General features: G+C 50.5%; 1 protein-coding gene and 1 long non-coding RNA gene across 3 annotated transcripts; one reads left to right on the forward strand and one right to left on the reverse strand.

The window, feature by feature from the left end:
* Positions 1–3,046: 3,046 nt before the first annotated feature.
* Positions 3,047–19,062, forward strand: ACKR3 (atypical chemokine receptor 3). Of its 2 annotated transcripts, XM_081491112.1 has the most exons (3): positions 3,047–7,553; positions 8,509–8,563; positions 17,181–19,062. In XM_081491112.1, exon 3 carries the CDS (start codon positions 17,207–17,209, stop codon positions 18,293–18,295), a length of 1,089 nt encoding a protein of 362 aa, XP_081347238.1. In that variant the 5' UTR covers positions 3,047–7,553; positions 8,509–8,563; positions 17,181–17,206; the 3' UTR covers positions 18,296–19,062. The 2 variants fall into 2 exon arrangements, with proteins under 2 accessions (XP_081347238.1, XP_081347237.1); XM_081491111.1 differs by lacking the exon at positions 8,509–8,563.
* Positions 5,599–10,854, reverse strand: LOC145506444 (uncharacterized). The gene is made up of 2 exons (XR_014053931.1): positions 7,926–10,854; positions 5,599–7,837 (listed from the first exon to the last, which is right to left on the reverse strand). It is a non-coding gene; the product is annotated as an uncharacterized LOC145506444 (long non-coding RNA).
* Positions 19,063–19,092: the final 30 nt, after the last annotated feature.

A 19,092-nucleotide genomic window follows, 5' to 3' on the forward strand; every position in this document is an offset into this window, starting at 1 on the left:
TCAGTCCTAAATATTCATAGGAAGGACTGATGCTGAAGCTGAAGCTCCAATACTTTGGCCACCTGATGTGAAGAGCCGACTCATTGGAAAAGACCCTGATGATGTGAAAGATTGAAGGCAGGAGGAGAAGGGGGCAGCAGAGGATGAGATGCTTGGATGGCATCACCGACTCAATGGAAATGAATTTGAGTAAGCTCTGGGAGTTGGTGATAGACAGGGAAGCCTGGCGTGGTGCAGTCTATAGGGTCGCAAAGAGTCGGACACGACTGAGTGACTGAACTGAACTGAATGGACTGTACATGTGTGTCTATTTGTGGATTATTTTGTCTATTAATATTTGTCTATCATGTGAATACCACACCAGGTTGATCATGTATCTTTACATTAAGTCATAAAACCTCAAAGTATGAGTTCTCTAACAGTCTTTCAAGATAGTTTTAAGTATTTTTAAGTCTTTTCAATTACCATTAAAATATAAAAATCAACCTGTTAATTCTGCCAAAGAATCTTCTGGGGTTTTGATTAGGACTGCATTGAGTTTACACACAAATTTAGGAAGAATTCATGTATTCACAGTATTGAGTCTCCCAATCCATGAACATGCTTTACCTCCTCATTCATTCTGGAGGCGAGCACAGCAACCCACTGCAGTATTCTTGCCTGGAGAATCCCGTGGACAGAGGAACCTGGCAGGCTCCATTTTCTTTGGTTTCATTTAATTTCTCTGATTTCTGTTTCGTTCTCGAATTTGTTTTGTAGATTGGTCAGGATTTTTTCTATGTAAATAATCATGTCAGCTGCCAATAAAAGAAGTTTCACATGTTTTTTCCAATGGCAACCCACTCTGGAACTCTTGCTTGGAAAATCCCGTGGAAGCGGAAGCCTGGTAGACTACAGTCCATGGGGTCACAAATAGTCAGACAAGACTGAGCAACTTCACTTTCACTTTCTTTCCAATCCATTGCCTTTATTTCTTTTTTTCCTTATTGAGACTAGCTCAGAAACCAGTACAGTGTTGAAAGGAGATGGTAAAAGTGGGTATCTTTGCTTGTTTTTAATTTTAGATGCAGTTAAGGTATTCAGTTTTTCAGCATTAAGTATGATGTTAACTAAGTATTCATACATGCCCTATATCAAGTGTATACATGGGTTATAGCAAACTAAGAAATTAAATCAAATTAAGATCATTTCATTTTCAGATTGCTGAAAGTTATCATGAATTGGTTTTGAAGGTTTTCAAATGCTTTATTAATTTAGTGAATTCTATTAATTTTGAAATGTTTAACTGGCCTTGTATTTTAAGAACAAACCTCAGTTAGTCATGATATATTATACTGTTGTATTTGATTTTCTTTTTAAAGGCTTTTTATGTCTATCTTCATGAGGGATATAGGTCTGCAAGATTCTTTCGGCTATCTGGTTATTTCTAGTTTGAGTTCTTACAAATAGTCCTGTTATAAACATTCTGCCATATTTTTTTTTGCTGCAATATAACACCTTTAAGTTGTGTATATATGTTGCAATGGAACTTCTGGGTCATAGGGTATACGTATGTTTAATTTTAGCAAATCCCGCCAAAGTGGTTGTGGTATTTTGCACCTCCACCTTCCGGGTGAGTGTGTCGCTGGACGTGTGGGCTGTGAGCTACTTGCTACTAGTCTGCAAACGGTTAGGTCCAGAAATTGAGAGTGAGCATTTAGAAACTTTTCTAGAAGTGTGCCCCGGATCCAGCGTCGGCAGCCTTGTGTGATGGTGCCGCCACACTTCAGGTGGCACACCCGCCTGCGGGGGCCCAGGAGGCAGGCCTTCTGCCCTAGGGCTTCCCAGGGGACCACGCTCCGGTCTGCAACGCACTGGAAATCTGAGAAAGGATGCTGGTCTTTCACCACACAGAGTTTGAGAAGCAGGGGTGTGGGAGAATTCTGGTCGTTCCACAGCCTTTGGTAACATTCAGTCATCTCGTTTTATTCTTTCCGATGGGGGTCCAGTTGTCTGGCCCCGTTATTTTAGTTTGTATTTTCCAGACGACTAAGGAAGTCGTACACTTTCTACACGTGTTTAGGTCATCTGGAGATTCCTCTGTGTGAAGTATCTACCTGTTCAAATTTTTTCCCCACTTGCAAGGTTTATATTTTTTCAACTGAAGTATTGTTGTCGTTCAGTCGCTCAGTCATGTCCGACTCTTTCCCATGGACTGCAGCACACCAGGCTTCCCCGTCCATCACCATCTCCCGCAGCTTCCTCAAACTCATGTTGATCGATTTGGTGCAGCCATCCAACCATCTCATCCTTTGTCATCCCCTTCTCCTCCTGCCTTCAATCCTTCCCAGTATCAGGGTCTTTTCTAATGATTCGGCTCTTTGTATCAGGTGGCTCAAGTACTGGAACTTCAGTTTCAGCATCAGTCCTTCTAATGAATATTCAGGATTAGTTTCCTTTAGGGTTGACTGGTTTGATCTCCTTGCAGTCCAAGGGACCCTCAAGAGTCTTGAGAATTGAAATATAGCTAATTTCTAATATCATGTTTGTTTCAGGAATACAGCACAGCAGTTTACACACATACACATATATTCTTCTTCAGATTCTTTTCCCTTACAGGTCATTACAAAATATTGAGTATGGTTCCCTGTGCTACACAGTGCTCTTTGTGGGTTATCTGTCTCATATATAGTAACGTTTATATGCTAATCTCAAGCTCCTGATTCAACGTTAATGTTTTAGGTTTCCCCAAAACCCTTAACCTGGACTCTTTCCTAAATCCCACCCCCCACACCTATGATGGAGAAGGTGAGCAAAACAGGAGGAGAGCAAAAACCTGATTTAAAAGTGAGATTTGTCCAGGTTTGTTCAGGTCATAGTTATGAGAACTCACCATGAGCCAAGCATCAAGTGTGCCTGCAAGAACACAGCGCTGAAACAAAACAGGCACATCCTTGCTCCGCAGGAATTTACACTCTAGCAGGTAGAAGACAAACACGACATGATGACTTTGGACGGTGAGTAAGTGTCACCAAGAAAACAAAATAATGAAGGGAGTAACTGGGATGGGGGATTCTTTGGCTAGAGCGGAGAAAGTGTTTCTAAAGCAATTTTATTTAAGCCTGAAACAGGATAATGAGAAGGCAGCCATATAACAATTACTAGAAAGAGCATTCCAAGAACAGAAAACATCAGGGGCAAAGGTTCTGAGGTGCAAACAAGCTGGTCCAGGTCTTAATTAAAGAATATTCTATTTGGGTCAAATCTGATAAAATATATGCCCCACAAGCCAAGTGCAGAGGACACGGGTGGTGTTGCTCCCAGGTCCCCTTGACCCCTTTTTAGTTCTGTGTACCCCCCTGGCACCCTTAATGTGGGTCTACTGCCCAAGCTTGAGACTAGGTGCATCTATGAGAAGCTGACCTCGATTTCCTAGAGCAGCTTTGCCCACACAGGTTGAGAACGGGAAGTGTCTGTGGGTATATTCCCCGACCCATCATCCAGCAGCCCAGATCCACTGGTTGAAGCATACAGGACAGGAAAGCCAGCTTCCTTGCCTGGGGTTGGCACAAATTAGGGTGCAATTTAGGCTTCAGAGAGACATCAGGGATTAGGCTACAGTTGAGACTTGTCACAAGTGGTACCTCTGGTTATCTTTCCCCCTATACTTGCCGGTTTTCTCTGGGAGCACATCCTTAATACATCAGTGCCCCCTGAATTCTCATCCAAGAGTCTACTTTTAGAACCTTGATACACGTTTTACATTTCTTTTAAGAATATATCTTTCTCTGCTAGAAAGCTGGGCAAACCAGGTTGAATCTCCCTTCTATTCACAGGCAGTGACCCCCCGAGGGGTAGGCTGCCCACTCTCTCTGGGCCTTAGTTTCCACAGTTACAAAAGTGGGACAAAAAAAGACATTTTAGGTTAAGGGCTGCTGTGATTATTAACTGAAAGAATGCAATACTTGGCATAGAGATTGGCAAAAGTCACACACTCACAGCTGTTATTGCGCAAACTTTAGGAAAGCGTTCATAAAATGTTGCAAGGCTTTAGTTTCATATCTTCAACGATGCTCTGCGTCACCAGAATTTAGCCAGGGTCAGGGCCAGGGGATGAGGAAGGAGAGAAATAGCCTTTCTGGGACCTACAAGATGCCTCCAACCTTTTCATTTAAGCCTGAAAGTGAAAGTGAAAGTCGCTCAGTCGTGTCTGACTCTTTGCGACCCCATGGACTATACAGTCCATGGAACTCTCCAGGCCAGAATACTGGAGTGGGTAGCCTTTCCCTTCTCCAGGGGATCTTCCCAACCCAGGGATCGAACCCAGGTCTCCTGCATTGCAGGCAGAGTCTTTACCAGCTGAGCCACCGGGAAAGGCCAAGAATACTGGAGTGGGTAGCCTATCCCTTCTCCAGGGGATCTTCCTGACCCAGGAATTGAACGGGGGTCCCCCGCATTGCAGGCAGACTCGTAACAGGCTGAGCTACCAGGGAAGCCCTAAGCCTGAGATGCACCTGCCAAGAACAGAAGGTTCTGTTATAATCACTTTAAAGACAGAAACCTAAGAGCCCAAAGAGATAAGATGCCTAGGGAGACATGGTGTAAATCAGACTCATCGGAACCGAGCCCAGCCTGGGGCCTCCATCCTCGTGCGGGCAGGGCTCTGTCTTTCCTTCCAGATCCTTTCACGAGGCCAGGCATTGGCGTCTGTGGTTCAGGGGGGATATCCCATCCTGGCTGACATGACTCCCACCAGGCCAAGCCTCTGGCTGTTCCAGGAATCCATGACACCTGGTGTGATGTGCTGAGGTTGCAAGGAAGACCTGCCCTGGGGCCGGGTTAGTCTTCGGCCCTCGGACGATGGTGCAGGGGAGCCTCTGTGGGCCACGTATGCAGTCATCAGAGACCACTGTCTCTCCATCCTAACTGTGCCCCCCCACCGAAGCCCCCACCCTGCCTGCCACAGCTCTGGCCCACCAGGATCCCTCTGAAAGGGAGCTGGGGTTTTGAGGCAGGAGGTTGGTGGGGCCACATCCACAGGCAAATCAGAGCCCAGTGGGGACAGCTGCTCTGTGGGGGTCTAAAATCCCAGGTGCAGATTATAGACATGGAAAGGGGGTCTTGGCTGAACACCCCTTCAGGGCGCCACTGCACTGAATAGTCAGGGCTAGGAACGGGTCGAGGAACTATGAGTTCTGGACAACCCTAGGCACAGCGACCCATTTCTGCTTCTCCAAGTTTCCCATGGGGGTAACCAAACCCATTCCTCCCCAACTAACCCCTCCCTTAGAAACGCAATCCTCCCAAGAGCAGGGCAGACTTCCAAACGTTCCAAGAGACACTTTGGGTCCCAGGGTGATAGATTCCTGTTCCCTTGCAAAATCTGACTGACTTACCCTCCCAAATCCCCCAGGACTGGGTTCTCAGAGAGGACTGTGGGTGGGGACAGCCAGGGAGTACTTGGACCCGGGAGGGTGGTGGGCGGGTGCACGCAGCTCTGGACCGGAACTGGTACCAGGATCCCTGCGCCTCTCGGCCTCCTCTGGACGCTGAGCCGGGGCCCCAGCCTAGCCCTCTCAGGGAGTGTGGGCCCCACAGCATCTGACCTGAAGTGGGTTCTTTCTTTTTTTTTTAACATCTACTCTGAGTTTTCCTTCCTCCGCTTTAGCAACTGCATCCTGTCGCGCTGGTTTTTCTGCGAGGAGGCTTGCTTTCTTTTAAACCCAGCACACTTAATTGAGAGCAGATTCAAACTCATTCTGCCTTTCGGTCTGGCCCCCAAACCTGCCAAAGGAGAATCGCGTTCTCCGAGGGACAGATCAAGTTCATAGACACAGAAGGTCAGCCTGTGCGTCGCTGTCCGGAGGAAGAGAGCTCTGCCGTGGCCGCCGCCGCGGGCATTTGTTAGGCTCAGACGCAGGGTCACCTTCAGGGAGAAAACAGGACCGAGAAAGTCCTGAGCGTGTACTTATGGACTCCCCCAAAATCCTGCGTGTGTGCCGCCCAGTGGCCTGTGGTTTTACTTCACAGCCACTTTCACTCTGGGAGCTCGGAGATGGGGCTTCGGGTGCCCAGGAGACAGGGCAGGAAGAAGGTCCATGCCAGTTGTTCAGGGCAGTGGCCCGATGAGCAGGGACAGGGTGGGCAGGTCCCCTCTGAGAGCCTCCTGGAGCAGGTGCACTCTTAGCTGGTATTTTGGGGTGATTTCCACTGTGCTGGTGAAGTTTGATCTAAACAAAATATTTCTTTTGTTGAGGGCTTTCTGCAACACGGAGGCCTTCTGGCTGCCTAAGAGTTTGACCTCCCAATTCTCCAGACTTGGCATTTGGCCGTCTGCTGGTATTTTTAGTAGAAGTATAAAAAGAACCTCAGAAAGTTTGGGCTGGGGAGTGGGGGGAGGACTGGGTGCCTGCATACGGTGACTTGAACCCTGGAACTAACACCAGGAGGCAGAAAGCAAAACAGCAGCCGCAGACCAGCATGTTACTCTGGGGGAAAAGCTCGGTAAGGATGGTTTTAAAAGTGAAAGTTCAGGTCCTTGTCTTACCCTTGATTTATCTAAATAGGGCAGTAGAGGTGACTATTATGTGAAGCACATTTTTAGGTCCAATTCCCCCATGGACAGAACTTCAGCCACCCACTTCTAGATTAGAATGTATATGTCAATAATAAAAATAAATATTTGCTAAATTAACCTCCAAAGAGGACATTATCAAAAGACATGTCTGATACTCTAATGTATGTCTGGCACTAGGTAGGTGGTTCAGAACATTATTTTCACTAGACTTTCAAGATTTTCAAATAAAATAATCTAAATAAAATCTATTACAAACGTTCCTTCCCCACCTTTGGGGGTAGTATGAGGTGGTACAGATTCATTGCTCCCCTTCCAAAACTGTTGCTTCTGTTTTGGAGGAATTAACAAAGACAACCCAGGCTTAATAAATCAACACCGAAGTTCAGAAGTTCAGAGCAATTTGTCTTGGGAACAAAGTCTTCCCTAGAGCTAAGAGGCATTCAAAGGCATTCTTGTTGTTAATGGGATTATTAAAGATATCCCTGAGACCCAGATAAATATTTGATGATTTGGCAAAGCGCTGGGGTTTCTCTGCCGGTGTTTCTTCTGCTGATGCATCCCCCCCCCCCCAACCTGGGGTCTGGACCTTGTAGCTTCATTGGACTCTGCAAATGAAGGCAGGCTGGGATTTCCCTAGAGTCTGCTTGTGTGCGAGAGCTTGGCCGGAAACCACAGATCGGGGTTTACAAGAGGGGTGAGGGCGCGCGCGCGTGCAAGTGTGTGCGTGCATGCAAGCATGTGTGTGTGTGTGTGTGTGTGCACGCGCGCGCGCGGAGGGAGGGTGGCCGGGGCGGAGGGATGGAGGGGGAGGGGGCCCGGGGAGGGAGGCAGCAGATGCCGGTTACAAAGCCGCCATCTAGAGGCCGCCCGCCCGCAGTGTATATAACGCGAGTCTGCAGCCCCGGAAAGCGCACATTTCTGCAAACTGCTCAGCCCTAAGGCACGGAGCGCCGGAACCCAGAAGGCGAGCCCGGAGCCGGAGGAGCCCCGCCGCCAGGTAAGGAAACGGTGCTGGGTCAGCAGGGCGTGCGGACGGCGGGCAGGGGTCTGGCTCTTAAGCGCAGTGGTCTTTTTTTCAGAGCTCTTCTTTGGAATAAGCTCTGATGGGTGCTGGCGAGTCCGCAGGTCTGGTTTCCGAAAGCGCAGGCGGCGTGCTGCCTTGCGAAGTGCGGCTGGTAACTCGGGGCTTCCTTTGGGCTGCAGAAAGTCAAAAAGGGCTGTTTTCTGAAGTGGAAGGCGCTCTCCGTGGGTGTCTGTTGGACTGCGGAATCCGGGGTTCATCTGCAAGCAGAGAACTTAGTAAAAAGGCAGACTGTCCATCCCAGTTGCTCACAGTTGGCATCGGGGTCAGCTTGGCACCGCTGCCTACCTGTTTTCTCCTCTGGTCTCTCCACTGGGGAAACAGAACTGGCACTAAACGTGTAATTCCAGAAAGATGTGCCCTTTATGAAGAGGCGAACTCGAGCAGTGAAGAAAACTGGGCTGAGGGTCTTTGTGGGTCCAGAATGGGTTTGAATTCACTGCTCTGGAGGATTACCAGAGCCTGTAAATCCGGAAGCTATAGGAGTGAATGTTAAATACAGCCCGGCTGTCTTGTCTCTCCACTGCACCCTTCTTAATCTATTTGCTGTTCCCTCAGAAGGTGTTAAATCTGACTTCAGTTGGGAGGAAAAAAAGGCACACACAGAAGTCTAGGATTTTGCACTGTGATTGTACTATTGAAGTAAAAAACATGAATTTTGTTCGATTTTGTTCGCCTGCATAAAGATCTGAGGAGTGACTCAAAACTCTGCAGTGAGGTCAGGCTTGGGTGGTTAGCCAAGACTTGTAAGTTCCAGGGAGAATGAGAAGTTGTAAAAGTCAGACTGCCTGTCTCCCTTTTTCTTTCTCTCTCTGTCTTTCTTTCTTTCTCTCAATTCATTTGCTCACACCAGGACCATTACGTTTTCCAGACGTAGAAGAGCCCCCCCACCCCCACCCTGGGAGATGGTGTACAGCCCTTTGAAGGTATTTGATGCCCTGACATCCCCTGAAACATTCATTCTGCCGAGTCTCAATGTGGTAACTTTTTCTTTTCTCTTTAAACGGGCAGATGCTGCCTTTGTGTCGCTTTATTTATTCCAGGGAAATGCGGAGATCAAATAGGCTCTCCTAGAAAGGCAAGTGGAGGCGGGCTGGTGTCTGCGCTTCACTTTCCATAGATTTTAAATGGATAAACTGCTTGCCCTTCTTTCATCAGCCCTTGAGCTTCCCCAGATGCAGAGCCTTTTTCTAAAGCAGAGTTGCACATGGGGAGCTCTAGCTTGGAAACAATTTGCTCTTTTTTTCCCCAGTCTCTGCCATAAACACTCCAGTGTGCACCAACTGTGGAGCCCCATGCCGCAAGCTCCTGGGGAGGAGGGTGGGGGAGGAGGGCTGCACTGGATTCGGGTGGAAAAGCAAAAGAAAATTGAGACTTGCCTGTGTTTTGCTGCTCATCTGATGTTTTAAAGGGGTGTGCATTGCAGTTGTCGTTTTTTAAAAGTTCTGGAAAGTACAGTGCAGGCAGCATGCAGATGCTTAACTGAGTCAGGACTTCCGAGGTTATCCCATATTAACAGCCAATCTTGAAGAGACTGGAGAAGGTATTATGGTTTCTAATCAGGTCCAGAACAGGCAAAGTATAGTCTTTCTGGATGGAAAAAAACAAAACAAAACAAAAAAAACCTACTTAATCAGGAACAGTGGCTTTTTGTCTGATCACTCCAGGCAGAGAGAGAGGCTCGTGTTTTCCAGGAGACACCAGGGAAATTGGTTACTCAAACCTGAGACTGAAAGAGAGTCATTCTATGAACCCTGAGGAGAAGAAAAAAACCTTAAAGGTTTAAGGACTTGAGATGGTTCTCAGTGATTCTGCAGAACACGAGTGGAATTCCGGGCTAGAAAGTGTTTGTATTTTTCATCCAGGCAACCACGGAACTTGGTTTTTATTCAGGAACAGAAATAGTTTTAGAAGGGCTTCCAGACAAATTGCATGTGTGTAGGTGGAAATTTGTGTGTCATGTCAAATGTTTTTAAAGTCCAGGAAATTATAGCTCTGGGAGGCATATGTTTTATTAAAGTGAAAGCAAGCAGAAAAAAAAAAAGGAAAGAATGAGAAAAAAAGGGGCAGTTCTCTGATTTTGAATACTTAATGGTTTGCTGCTGGAATCTTTGATCCTTTGGTTACACAAGAATCGACTCAGCTTAGAACTGGAAAAAAACAAACGTCGTTGCTTGGTTCTTCAAGTGATGAGAGAGTGGTGTATTTTCATAGTGAAAATCTTGCCGAGCCCTAAGTAGGTTTGGAGGCTGACTCTGCTTTTTTGCTCCGAGGTGGAGGGGCCGAGAACCCCTCGGGTGGTGCCCTCGGGCAGGGGGCAGATAAAGGGGGCACCAGATGGCTAACACCTCCCGGTTCTCTTACAGTCAAGGAAACCTCCGTCACGAATCTCCTAATTTTACATCTAAGATGGGAGCCCCACTGTGTGTAGCCCAAGGTTTGGGGCTGTCCTAGGCTGGCCGCTACCGCTCAGGCCCCTACCGCTCCTCCTGCTTCTAAGCTGGGTGGGAATGAGGGCTCTTGTTACACTTGCCAACCCAGACAGCAGCCTTTGTGCCGTGGGAACCTCTGGGTCTGCCCTCCTGGGTCCTGTGCCGCTTCCCAGTCGGGCCGCTGAGCACAATAGAACAGATCAGGTTTCTGGATGTGGGGTTCCTTCTATTTCCCCAAATTCTCCCCATGTATCAATGCGAAGTGTGTCTGAGGACTCGGAAAGTAGATGGCCTCTATCTGGATTAGGGTTTGGATTTTTCTCTCTCTCTCTTATTATTTTTTTGAATTTTCAAACAATTCAGAGCAATTCTTCTGGAAAATAATGGGGGTCAGGATGGCATTGTTCTGTTTGTTTGCCATAGGCTGGGGGGAGACAGACTGCCCCCCCGTGCCCCATTCTGCTCTCAGCCCTAGCAGGTGGCCCCTCAAGCCTGGGCCGAAACTTTCCTGGACATCCCCATAGATTTAATGCAGGATTGATAAGAAAGGAAACAACCCCCAAAGCCGTGCACTTTCCTAAGGACTTTTAGACCCAGTGCTCTGGGACAACGCAGAGGGATGGGGTGGGGGGTGGGGGTGGGGGGACACATGTATACCCGCGGCTGATTCATGTTGATGTTTGGCAAAAACACCACAATATTGTAATTAGCCTCCAATTAAAATAAATTAATTAATGAAAAAAAATAAAGAAATGGTGCAAGTCTTCCGTATGTAAATTGCACTCCTGGAGTAGAAAGCCTGGGGCTTTCGTTAGAAGACCAGAGTCTGGTCCGCTGGAGAGTCCCTGGGGAGTGGGGAGGGTGAACAGAGCTGGTTTCAGCCACACTCGAGTTTCTGGTCCCGCTGCCTGGCTGGCCTGTTTCCAGGTGCCCAGCAGTGAGGTTAGCCAGGCTGGGTGATGTGTTGGGACAACACTGAGTTGCTCCGTGAAATTCTGCCCTGGGAGGACACGAGTTGAGTCCCAATTGCAGAAAAGCCAGTGCAGAAGGTCACCTGCAGGCACAGGTCCTGGAGAGCGCAGAGTCCCCTTGGCGTCCGAGGCGGGGCCCTGGGTGGCCTGGCCCATGTTACCTTCTCTGCACTGCTCCCTGGCCTGACAAGCACCCAGTCTCCCCTGCAGGCCTTCTGCGTGGTTTGTGCTACCTCCTCCCTCAAAAGCCTTTTCTGCCCCAAAGCCAGGCCCTTGCTCAAGACCTTGGTGGCTCCTGCAGTGACAGGCTCAGCCAGGTCTGGTGACCCTCCAGTAGCACATCACTGGCCACCCCAGCACCCACTTCCTCCTGGGGGAGTCCCCTTCGGTCACTGGAGTGGAAGTCCCTCACCACGCTTGAGCAGTGTCCACACTACCTTCCTGCCTTCCCGACCCTCTCAGTGAGCTGCCAAGTTCCCCGGGGTGGGTGGGGAGTGATGATCCTGGTCTCTTATTGCCCCAGAGCAGTGCCTCTCACAGAAGGGGCTCTACAAACACTGGGGGGCATATAAACGGGTGAGACTTAGCTCAAGTGAGAGTTCTGGCAAAGTCTCCTCGGGGCTCCCGTTTACATTGATAATCTCAAATTTCTGGTCTCAGTAGCTTGATTCACTATTGATTCATTGATTATGAATTAATTGAGCACCTGCTTTGTCCAGGTGCCATTGCTGGCTGCCCGGTACACAGGCAGTAAGACATCGTGGGGGTAGGGGCTTGAGGAGGAAGGAGGGGAGACGGGAAGAGCCCAGTGACGCAGAGTGGAGGTACGAGGCCTGGCTGGGAGAAGGTGGGAGTAATAGAGGGCATAAATGGGAATAGGATTTATTGGGGAGAGGAGGGCCTACCCGGCTGGTCAGGAAGGGTGTTCCAAGTCTGTGATTGAAAATTGCAAACATGCTGAAGGCAGTGTTGGGGAGCTCCGGCCGGATACCTGATCGTGCGGCGGTCTGTGTCCTGCAGGGAGTGACTGTGGACCAGTGGAAGGACATGTTCCTTGCAGGCCAAACCACCAGCCCATGGAGACCCTGAACTTGGAGATGTCTCATTCTGGCTTTGCCCTCAGCTTGCCGGGGGGGTGCAGGGAGGCCACTGGGGGCAGCTGAAGGTGTCAGGCTGCTCGGAGCTGCACTGTGGTCACCAAGGAGACGTGATTGATGAATAATAAGCCCGAGAGATGAGGGGACATCTCCCTTCCAGCAAATGGGGACGTGAGTGGCAGATGAGTCTCTTTACAGATGCCAGTGCAGTGGGTGGGAGGGCAGGGGGTGGACAGACGCTGGTTCTCCATACTGCAGACCATGGGAAAATCTACTTCTCGTCCTGGCGGAAGTGTGATGCTTTCTGGGTGAAGCTGTTGGACCCAGAATCTACAGGAAGCGATCCCTATAAAGGGAGCTCAGTGAGAGAAAACAGTACCCATTGGGGAAAAGGGAATGAAAAAAAAGTGATGCTGATTACTGCTTTGTTCTCAGCGGGGTCCCTCTGGTCTAGGAAAAATGGACCACGAACCATCATTGTTCTGTGGGACATTCCTCCCGCTAGTAAAATTTCCATAACTCTTGATGCCAAGTTTCAGATCACACAGAAGTATATAGGGTGAAAGCTACAATCCCCCCTTTGTCCTCTCGCCTCGCACTTCCAGCCCAGTTTTATACTTACTGCAGATCTTTTCCCATGCTTTTACACACATGTGGGTGTGTGCCCAGTCACTTCAGCCGTGTCCGACTCTTTGTGACCCCATGGACTGTAGCCCGCCAGGCTCCTCTGTCCGTGGGATTTTCCAGGCAAGAATACTGGAGTGGGTTGCAGTGCCCTCCTCCAGGGGATCTTCCTGACTTAGGGACTGAACCCACATCTCTCGCGTCTCCTGCCTTGGCAGGCAGGTTCTTTACCACTAGTGCCACCTGGGAAGCCCCTTATGCACATACATGTACCTATAAAAATACACATAATTCTTATTTTTTTTGGCATGTATATATGTGTAACTTTCCACGTTCATAAAAGCACTCCCTCTTTCTTTGTACAGTTGTATTATATTCCAGACAGTGGTTTGCGGTCCTTTATGGATCAACATTTATGTTGTCTCCAATTTTTTGCTGGTATATAAATAGTGCTTCAATAAACATCCTTGCATAGATTTTCTTGGGAATATTTATTTTGAGGAGAGAATGTGTGAGCTTGTGAGATCAAAGAACTGGAAGAATCTTTCATCCCAAGCCCTGTTGCTTCCCTTCCATGAGGAAGCTTTACGCCGATGTTATTAACCTGTGTCAGAAGTTGTCTCTGATTCTCCTGTCCGCCCTGGTGGGGGCTCTGACCCTCAGGGATGCAGGCGGTGGGCAGATGTGACTGTCACCCACAAGTCCCTCCTGAGCTCTGGCCCATGCGGATGGGAACGGAACTGCTGACTTATTGCAGCAGAGGGGATCTGGTCCCTGTGGACGTGAGAGTTGGCTTCAGGCCCTGGAATCCTCAGCCTCTACGCTGCCCTTCCCGCCATCGCAGACCAGCCACCTGGCCTCGAGATGTCACCACGTATATGAGGATCACGGCTGGTCCTTCCCAGTTGGCATAGGCAGTGAGCCCTCCGAGGATGGAGGGGTGACCCCTCCCTTGCATGGGGTGACCCCTCGCTTTTCCTGCGGGCAAGTAGAGACTCTGGTGAAGGGTCTCCGGGGTTTGAGTGGCCTCAGGGAATTGATGGGATGCCTCCCTCACCCCTCCTCCCTCAGGTTTGGCTGGGCCTTGGGGAGCCAGGGGCCTGGGTAGACGTTTTGTAGTTGTTGTATCACATCTTTGTTTAGGTCAGGGGCTTGAGAGCATCACCTGTTAAAATCCAACACTGACTTAGGAAGATTGTTGTCTTAGGCGTGGGGACCACCCACGGTTAGCCTCGGGCAACCTGGACGCAAGCTCAGAGGCCCACTGACTGCATTTGACGCGAGTTCTGCAAGGACCCGGGTCAGATGAGGTCATGGGGTGAATGTGCTTTATAAGCTAAAGTGAAAGTGTTAGTCGCTCAGTCCCGCTGACTCTGCAACCCCACGGACTGCAGCCCGCCAGGCTCCTCTGTCCATGGGGTTTCCCAGGCAAGAATACTGGAGTTGGGTTGCCATTTTCTCCTCCAGGGGATCTTCCCGACCCGGGGACCGAACCCATGTCTCTTCTGTCTCCTGCATTGGCATAAGGGTTCTTTACCACTAGTGCCACCTTTATCACTAGGCCTCAGGGAAGCTCCACGCCGTGCTGCAGATGTGTTTCATGGATCACAGGCTGGTCGTGGCGAAGGGGCTTGAAGCTATGAGCCGCGAGTCTGTCACATGAGATGGACGGGTCACCGTGAAGAGTTCTGACAAATGTGATCCACTGCAGAAGGGAAGGGCAGACCGCTCCAGTATTCTCGCTGTGAGAACCCCATGAACAGTATGAAAAGACAAGAAAATATGACACCAGAAGGTTGGAAGCCCCCCCAGGCTGGAAGGTGTCTTATATGCTTCTCCCAAAAGAGCAGAGGGCAATTACTAACAGCTCCAGAAAGAATGAGGTGGCTGGGCCAAATCGGAAACGACGCTCAGCTGTGGATGTGTTTCATTTTAAGGAGATGGGGGGAAAAAGGGGGTCACACCTTAGAGCCACTCAGGAGAGCAAAGCCCAAGTCCTCCCCTCCCTCTCTCCTGAAGTCGGGGGTGCAGCAGGCACCGTCAGATCCTGGCTGCTTAGCAGTCCAGGGTGGCGGGAGGGTCAGGAGGACCTTGAAGGCAGGGTCTGGAGGTGGCTGCCCATCCTGAGGCCAGCCCAGGCCTGGTTTCTCACAGGTGTGCGCTGTGCGTCCATGTCCTCTCAGGGTCCTCCAGCTGCATCCTCAGACAGGCTATCCCATGGTCTCTTAGGAGGATGCGTTTATTTGTCCTAACTTGACCTTGGGCTTCCCTGGTGGCTCAGCTGGCAAAGAATCCACCTGCAATGCGGAAGACCTGGGTTTGATCCCTGGGTTGGGAAGACCCCCTGGAGAAGGGAAAGGCTACCTACTCCAGTATTCTGGTCTGGAGAATTCCATGGACTGCATAGTCCGTGGAGTTGCAAAGAGTCGGACACAACTGAGCGACCTTCATTTCCCTTTACTTCACTTCACTTCAACTTGACCTTGCTGATTTTCCGTGCGTGCCCTCTGGTCAGGTCTTGCAACAAGTCGGTGGTCCCAGGGCCTGAGAGTCCTCCTGATGATCGGGTTGGCTCTGAGGACTATCAGGTTTCCTGGCCTTGGGCCCCGTGGCTCCACCACCTCCTTCTCAAGAGGTCCAGCTGTGTCCATCAGCAGCACGGGATGCTGAGACCCGGTCAGGTCACCTGGAAGGGAACCAATGGCCACTTGCTGCTCACAGAGGTGAACAGACAGCGGCTGAGGGCCGTCTCCATACCTGTGGTCCAAGGGCAGGTCCTCAGCCGTGAGTCTGGAGGCTGAGGTGGCCCTGGGCCGCAGCAGGTGGATGGCCTCACTTCTGGGGCATCTGCTTGTTTCCCCTGGAGGTAAAGGCATCAACTCGCTGTCTTTGGGCAGCTCCTGCTTCTCCCCCTGCCTACTCAGGGTGGGACGCTGACCCCTTAGCCACTTGGTCAGTTTTGAATGTGGAGCAAGAAGTAAGCGAGTGTGTGCTTTTTGATAGGTCAAGAGAGGGGGAGGTTGCAGTTTGGAGCTTCTGTCTGTTAGATTCTGTCCTCAGCCCTTGAGTTCTTAGGTAGCCCTGGGAGATGGAGGCTGGTGCCCTGAGAAAGCAGTGGCAGATGACGGGTTAACTAGACTCATAAGAAACACTAATGAGGGAGGAGCCCAAATCCCAGCCCAGGACGGTCTGATCACCAGAGGGGTGCTCTCCCAGCTGGGTCTCTGTGGACTGTTAGCCCGGCCACTGGGCCCTGACTCAGGGACCATCCTTCTCCATCCTCCGGGGCTTCTCGTGTGTGGCCTGGAGTCCACTTTGGATGAACTTGGCAGATAAGCTTGGCTTGCAGTCAGTCCTTAGCTGCGACACGGGAGAAGGAGGAACAAACTCCCTACTCGAGACGGTGATGCCCATCAGGGCACCTTTGGGCCGAGTGGTTTCATTTTACAGCTCCTTCCTGTGGGGACGCAGTGAGGCTGTCCACCCAGGGTGGTGGTGGTGGGACTTCAGAGCCTTCAGGTGGGTAGGTCAGCAGGAGAAGACAGCCCCAGGCAGCTCTTAGAGCTGGTGTTTGTGGGCCATCATGCCCAGGCACAGTAATGCCTCAGGCCTGGATTCTCCTGGGTGTCAAGATGGTGCCAGTTGAGAGTGTTAACCTCACGCCAGATTAGTCAGGAAGACCACTGGGAAAAGCCAGCCCCTCCAGGACCCACCAGCTTTGGGCCTTGGTACAAGTTGCTCTCAAAGCAGTTGGGCAAATAAAAGATGGAAAACCATGCAATGGCCCACATTCAGAGACGGCTGGTTGGTGGCTCTGAGTTGGGAATCACATGGCAAAGTTGGAGGCTGTGGATGGGGCGCGGTGAGCCGGCAGGGCAGTCCGTACACTGTCCACACCTCCAGGGGTCTGCAAACCGCAGGCAACCCCACACGGCCGAGCGAGATGCTTGTTATTCACCAGGCAGGGAACAGATCCACCCCCTGCTCTTGGGTATGTGGGCGAAATGCCTCTGCCGTCCGCAGGGGAAAGCGAGCTGGCCACCCGCACCTCTGGGCCGAGGCTCAGCTGTCCGACGTCCTTCTGACCCCCAGAATGTGTCAGTTTCACATCCGGGGCACAGCCAGGCTGTTGACCTCGTGAGAACACAGTCCTGCAAAGACAGAGGAAGTGAACACTTGCACTCTTTGAGAGAGATGGATTCAGGTTCACATGGTTTTAGAACCCGGGTGTGTTTTGTTTTGCAGATTCTGTCACGGTCAGTTTTCTTCTCTCCTTTCTTTGCAAAGCTACTTGGGAGCTACCGTGAAACTGCGGAGCAGATGGGCTTGCTGGGAAAGTGCTTTACAGGCCTGGAGCGTTTGCTAAGGGATACGTTCTTCTCTGGCATCTTTTAAAACTGTATTTGCTTTTGCGCGCAGGCCGTTGGACTGCTGCCCTCGACACCATGGATGTGCATCTGTTGGACTACGCGGAGCCGGGGAACTTCTCTGACATCAGCTGGCCCTGCAACGGCAGTGACTGCATTGCGGTGGACACCCTGCAGTGCGGCCACGTGCCCAACAAGAGCATCCTGCTGTACACGCTGTCCTTCGTCTACATCTTCATCTTCGTGATCGGCATGATCGCCAACTCCGTGGTGGTCTGGGTGAACATCCAGGCCAAGACCACAGGCTACGACACGCACTGCTACATCTTGAACCTGGCCATCGCCGACCTGTGGGTGGTGGTCACCATCCCCGTCTGGGTGGTCAGCCTCGTGCAGCATAACCAGTGGCCCATGGGCGAGCTCACGTGCAAGGTCACCCACCTCATCTTCTCCATCAACCTCTTCGGCAGCATCTTCTTCCTCACCTGCATGAGCGTGGACCGCTACCTGTCCGTCGCCTACTTCGCCAGCACCTCCGGCCGCAAGAAGAGGCTGGTGCGCCGCATCGTGTGCGTCCTGGTGTGGCTGCTGGCCTTCGGCGTGTCCCTGCCCGACACCTACTACCTGAAGACCGTGACGTCCGCCTCCAACAACGAGACCTACTGCCGGTCCTTCTACCCCGAGCACAGCGTCAAGGAGTGGCTCATCAGCATGGAGCTGGTCTCCGTGGTCCTCGGTTTCGCCATCCCTTTCTGCATCATCGCTGTCTTCTACTTCCTGCTGGCCCGAGCCCTCTCCTCCTCCAGTGACCAGGAGAAGCAGAGCAGCCGGAAGATCATCTTCTCCTACGTGGTGGTCTTCCTGGTGTGCTGGCTGCCCTACCACCTGGTGGTGCTGCTGGACGTCTTCTCCATCCTCCACTACATCCCCTTCACCTGCCAGCTCGAGACCTTCCTCTTCACGGCCCTGCACGTCACGCAGTGCCTGTCGCTGGTGCACTGCTGCGTCAACCCCGTGCTGTACAGCTTCATCAACCGCAACTACCGCTACGAGCTGATGAAGGCCTTCATCTTCAAGTACTCGGCCAAAACGGGCCTCGCCAAGCTCATCGACGCCTCCCGCGCGTCAGAGACTGAGTACTCCGCTTTGGAGCAGAACGCCAAGTGATGGCGCCCCGCGCGGCCTCTGGACCTGGGCGCTGGGCTCCAGCGGGGGGACCGCCGGGCTGCGTGGTTTTCCGGAGTGAAGCCAGGTGGCTTCGGGCTTGATGACCCTCGTTGGCGTGGAGAGGGGCAGCCTGCGTCCCTATGGCTCCTTTCTCGTTCTCCTGCCGGCGTGGGCCTGTTGGGGCCGTGTGACAAGCCCCCAGCTTCGGGACAGGCTTGCCCGCACTTCTATAACATAGGATTTTTCTGTGCTGCCTGAAGGTTTTATAATGGGGATTTGTATTTAAATCTTAAGACTCTATTTTTCTCACTCTCGATGTACCCTCTCAATGTATTTGAAAGTTTATATTTTGAATATCGTATGGGAGGTATCCATGCTGACATGTACTCGGTGTCCTAGTTCTGAGATTAGTTTGACTTCCGTTTTGACTAAGGATGACATTAATTGTTAGCTGTTTTGAAAGCCTCTCTCTATATAAATATATATATATATATATATATAAATATATATGCCAGTCTTGGCTGAAATGTTTTATTTACAATAGTTTTATATCTGTGTGGTGCTTTGGGCCGGTCTGGGATACAGAACAAAAACTGCTCTATAATGCAGTTTGTGACATTAATATTATTGTAAAGTGACATTAAAAATAAATGCAGCGACACTATTCCAGGCTGTAACACGGCACACAAAACAAACCCTTGTATTCCAGAGAGTTCTTTCCATTTGTAAGTTATTTTTTTTTAATAAAGATTTTTTTTTCCTAAAAAGGTGTTTGGATCTCAGTGTTCAAAGCATGT

The sequence above is a fragment of the Giraffa tippelskirchi genome, chromosome 5 (genome assembly GCF_054371585.1).
Source record: "Giraffa tippelskirchi isolate mGirTip1 chromosome 5, T2T-mGirTip1v1.2.pri, whole genome shotgun sequence".
NCBI classification, from domain to species: Eukaryota; Metazoa; Chordata; class Mammalia; order Artiodactyla; family Giraffidae; genus Giraffa; species Giraffa tippelskirchi.

Excerpts from the sequence above, each read along its gene's own strand:
- ACKR3 (XM_081491112.1), top strand. The coding sequence starts at position 17,207 with ATGGATGTGCATCTGTTGGACTACGCGGAGCCGGGGAACTTCTCTGAC.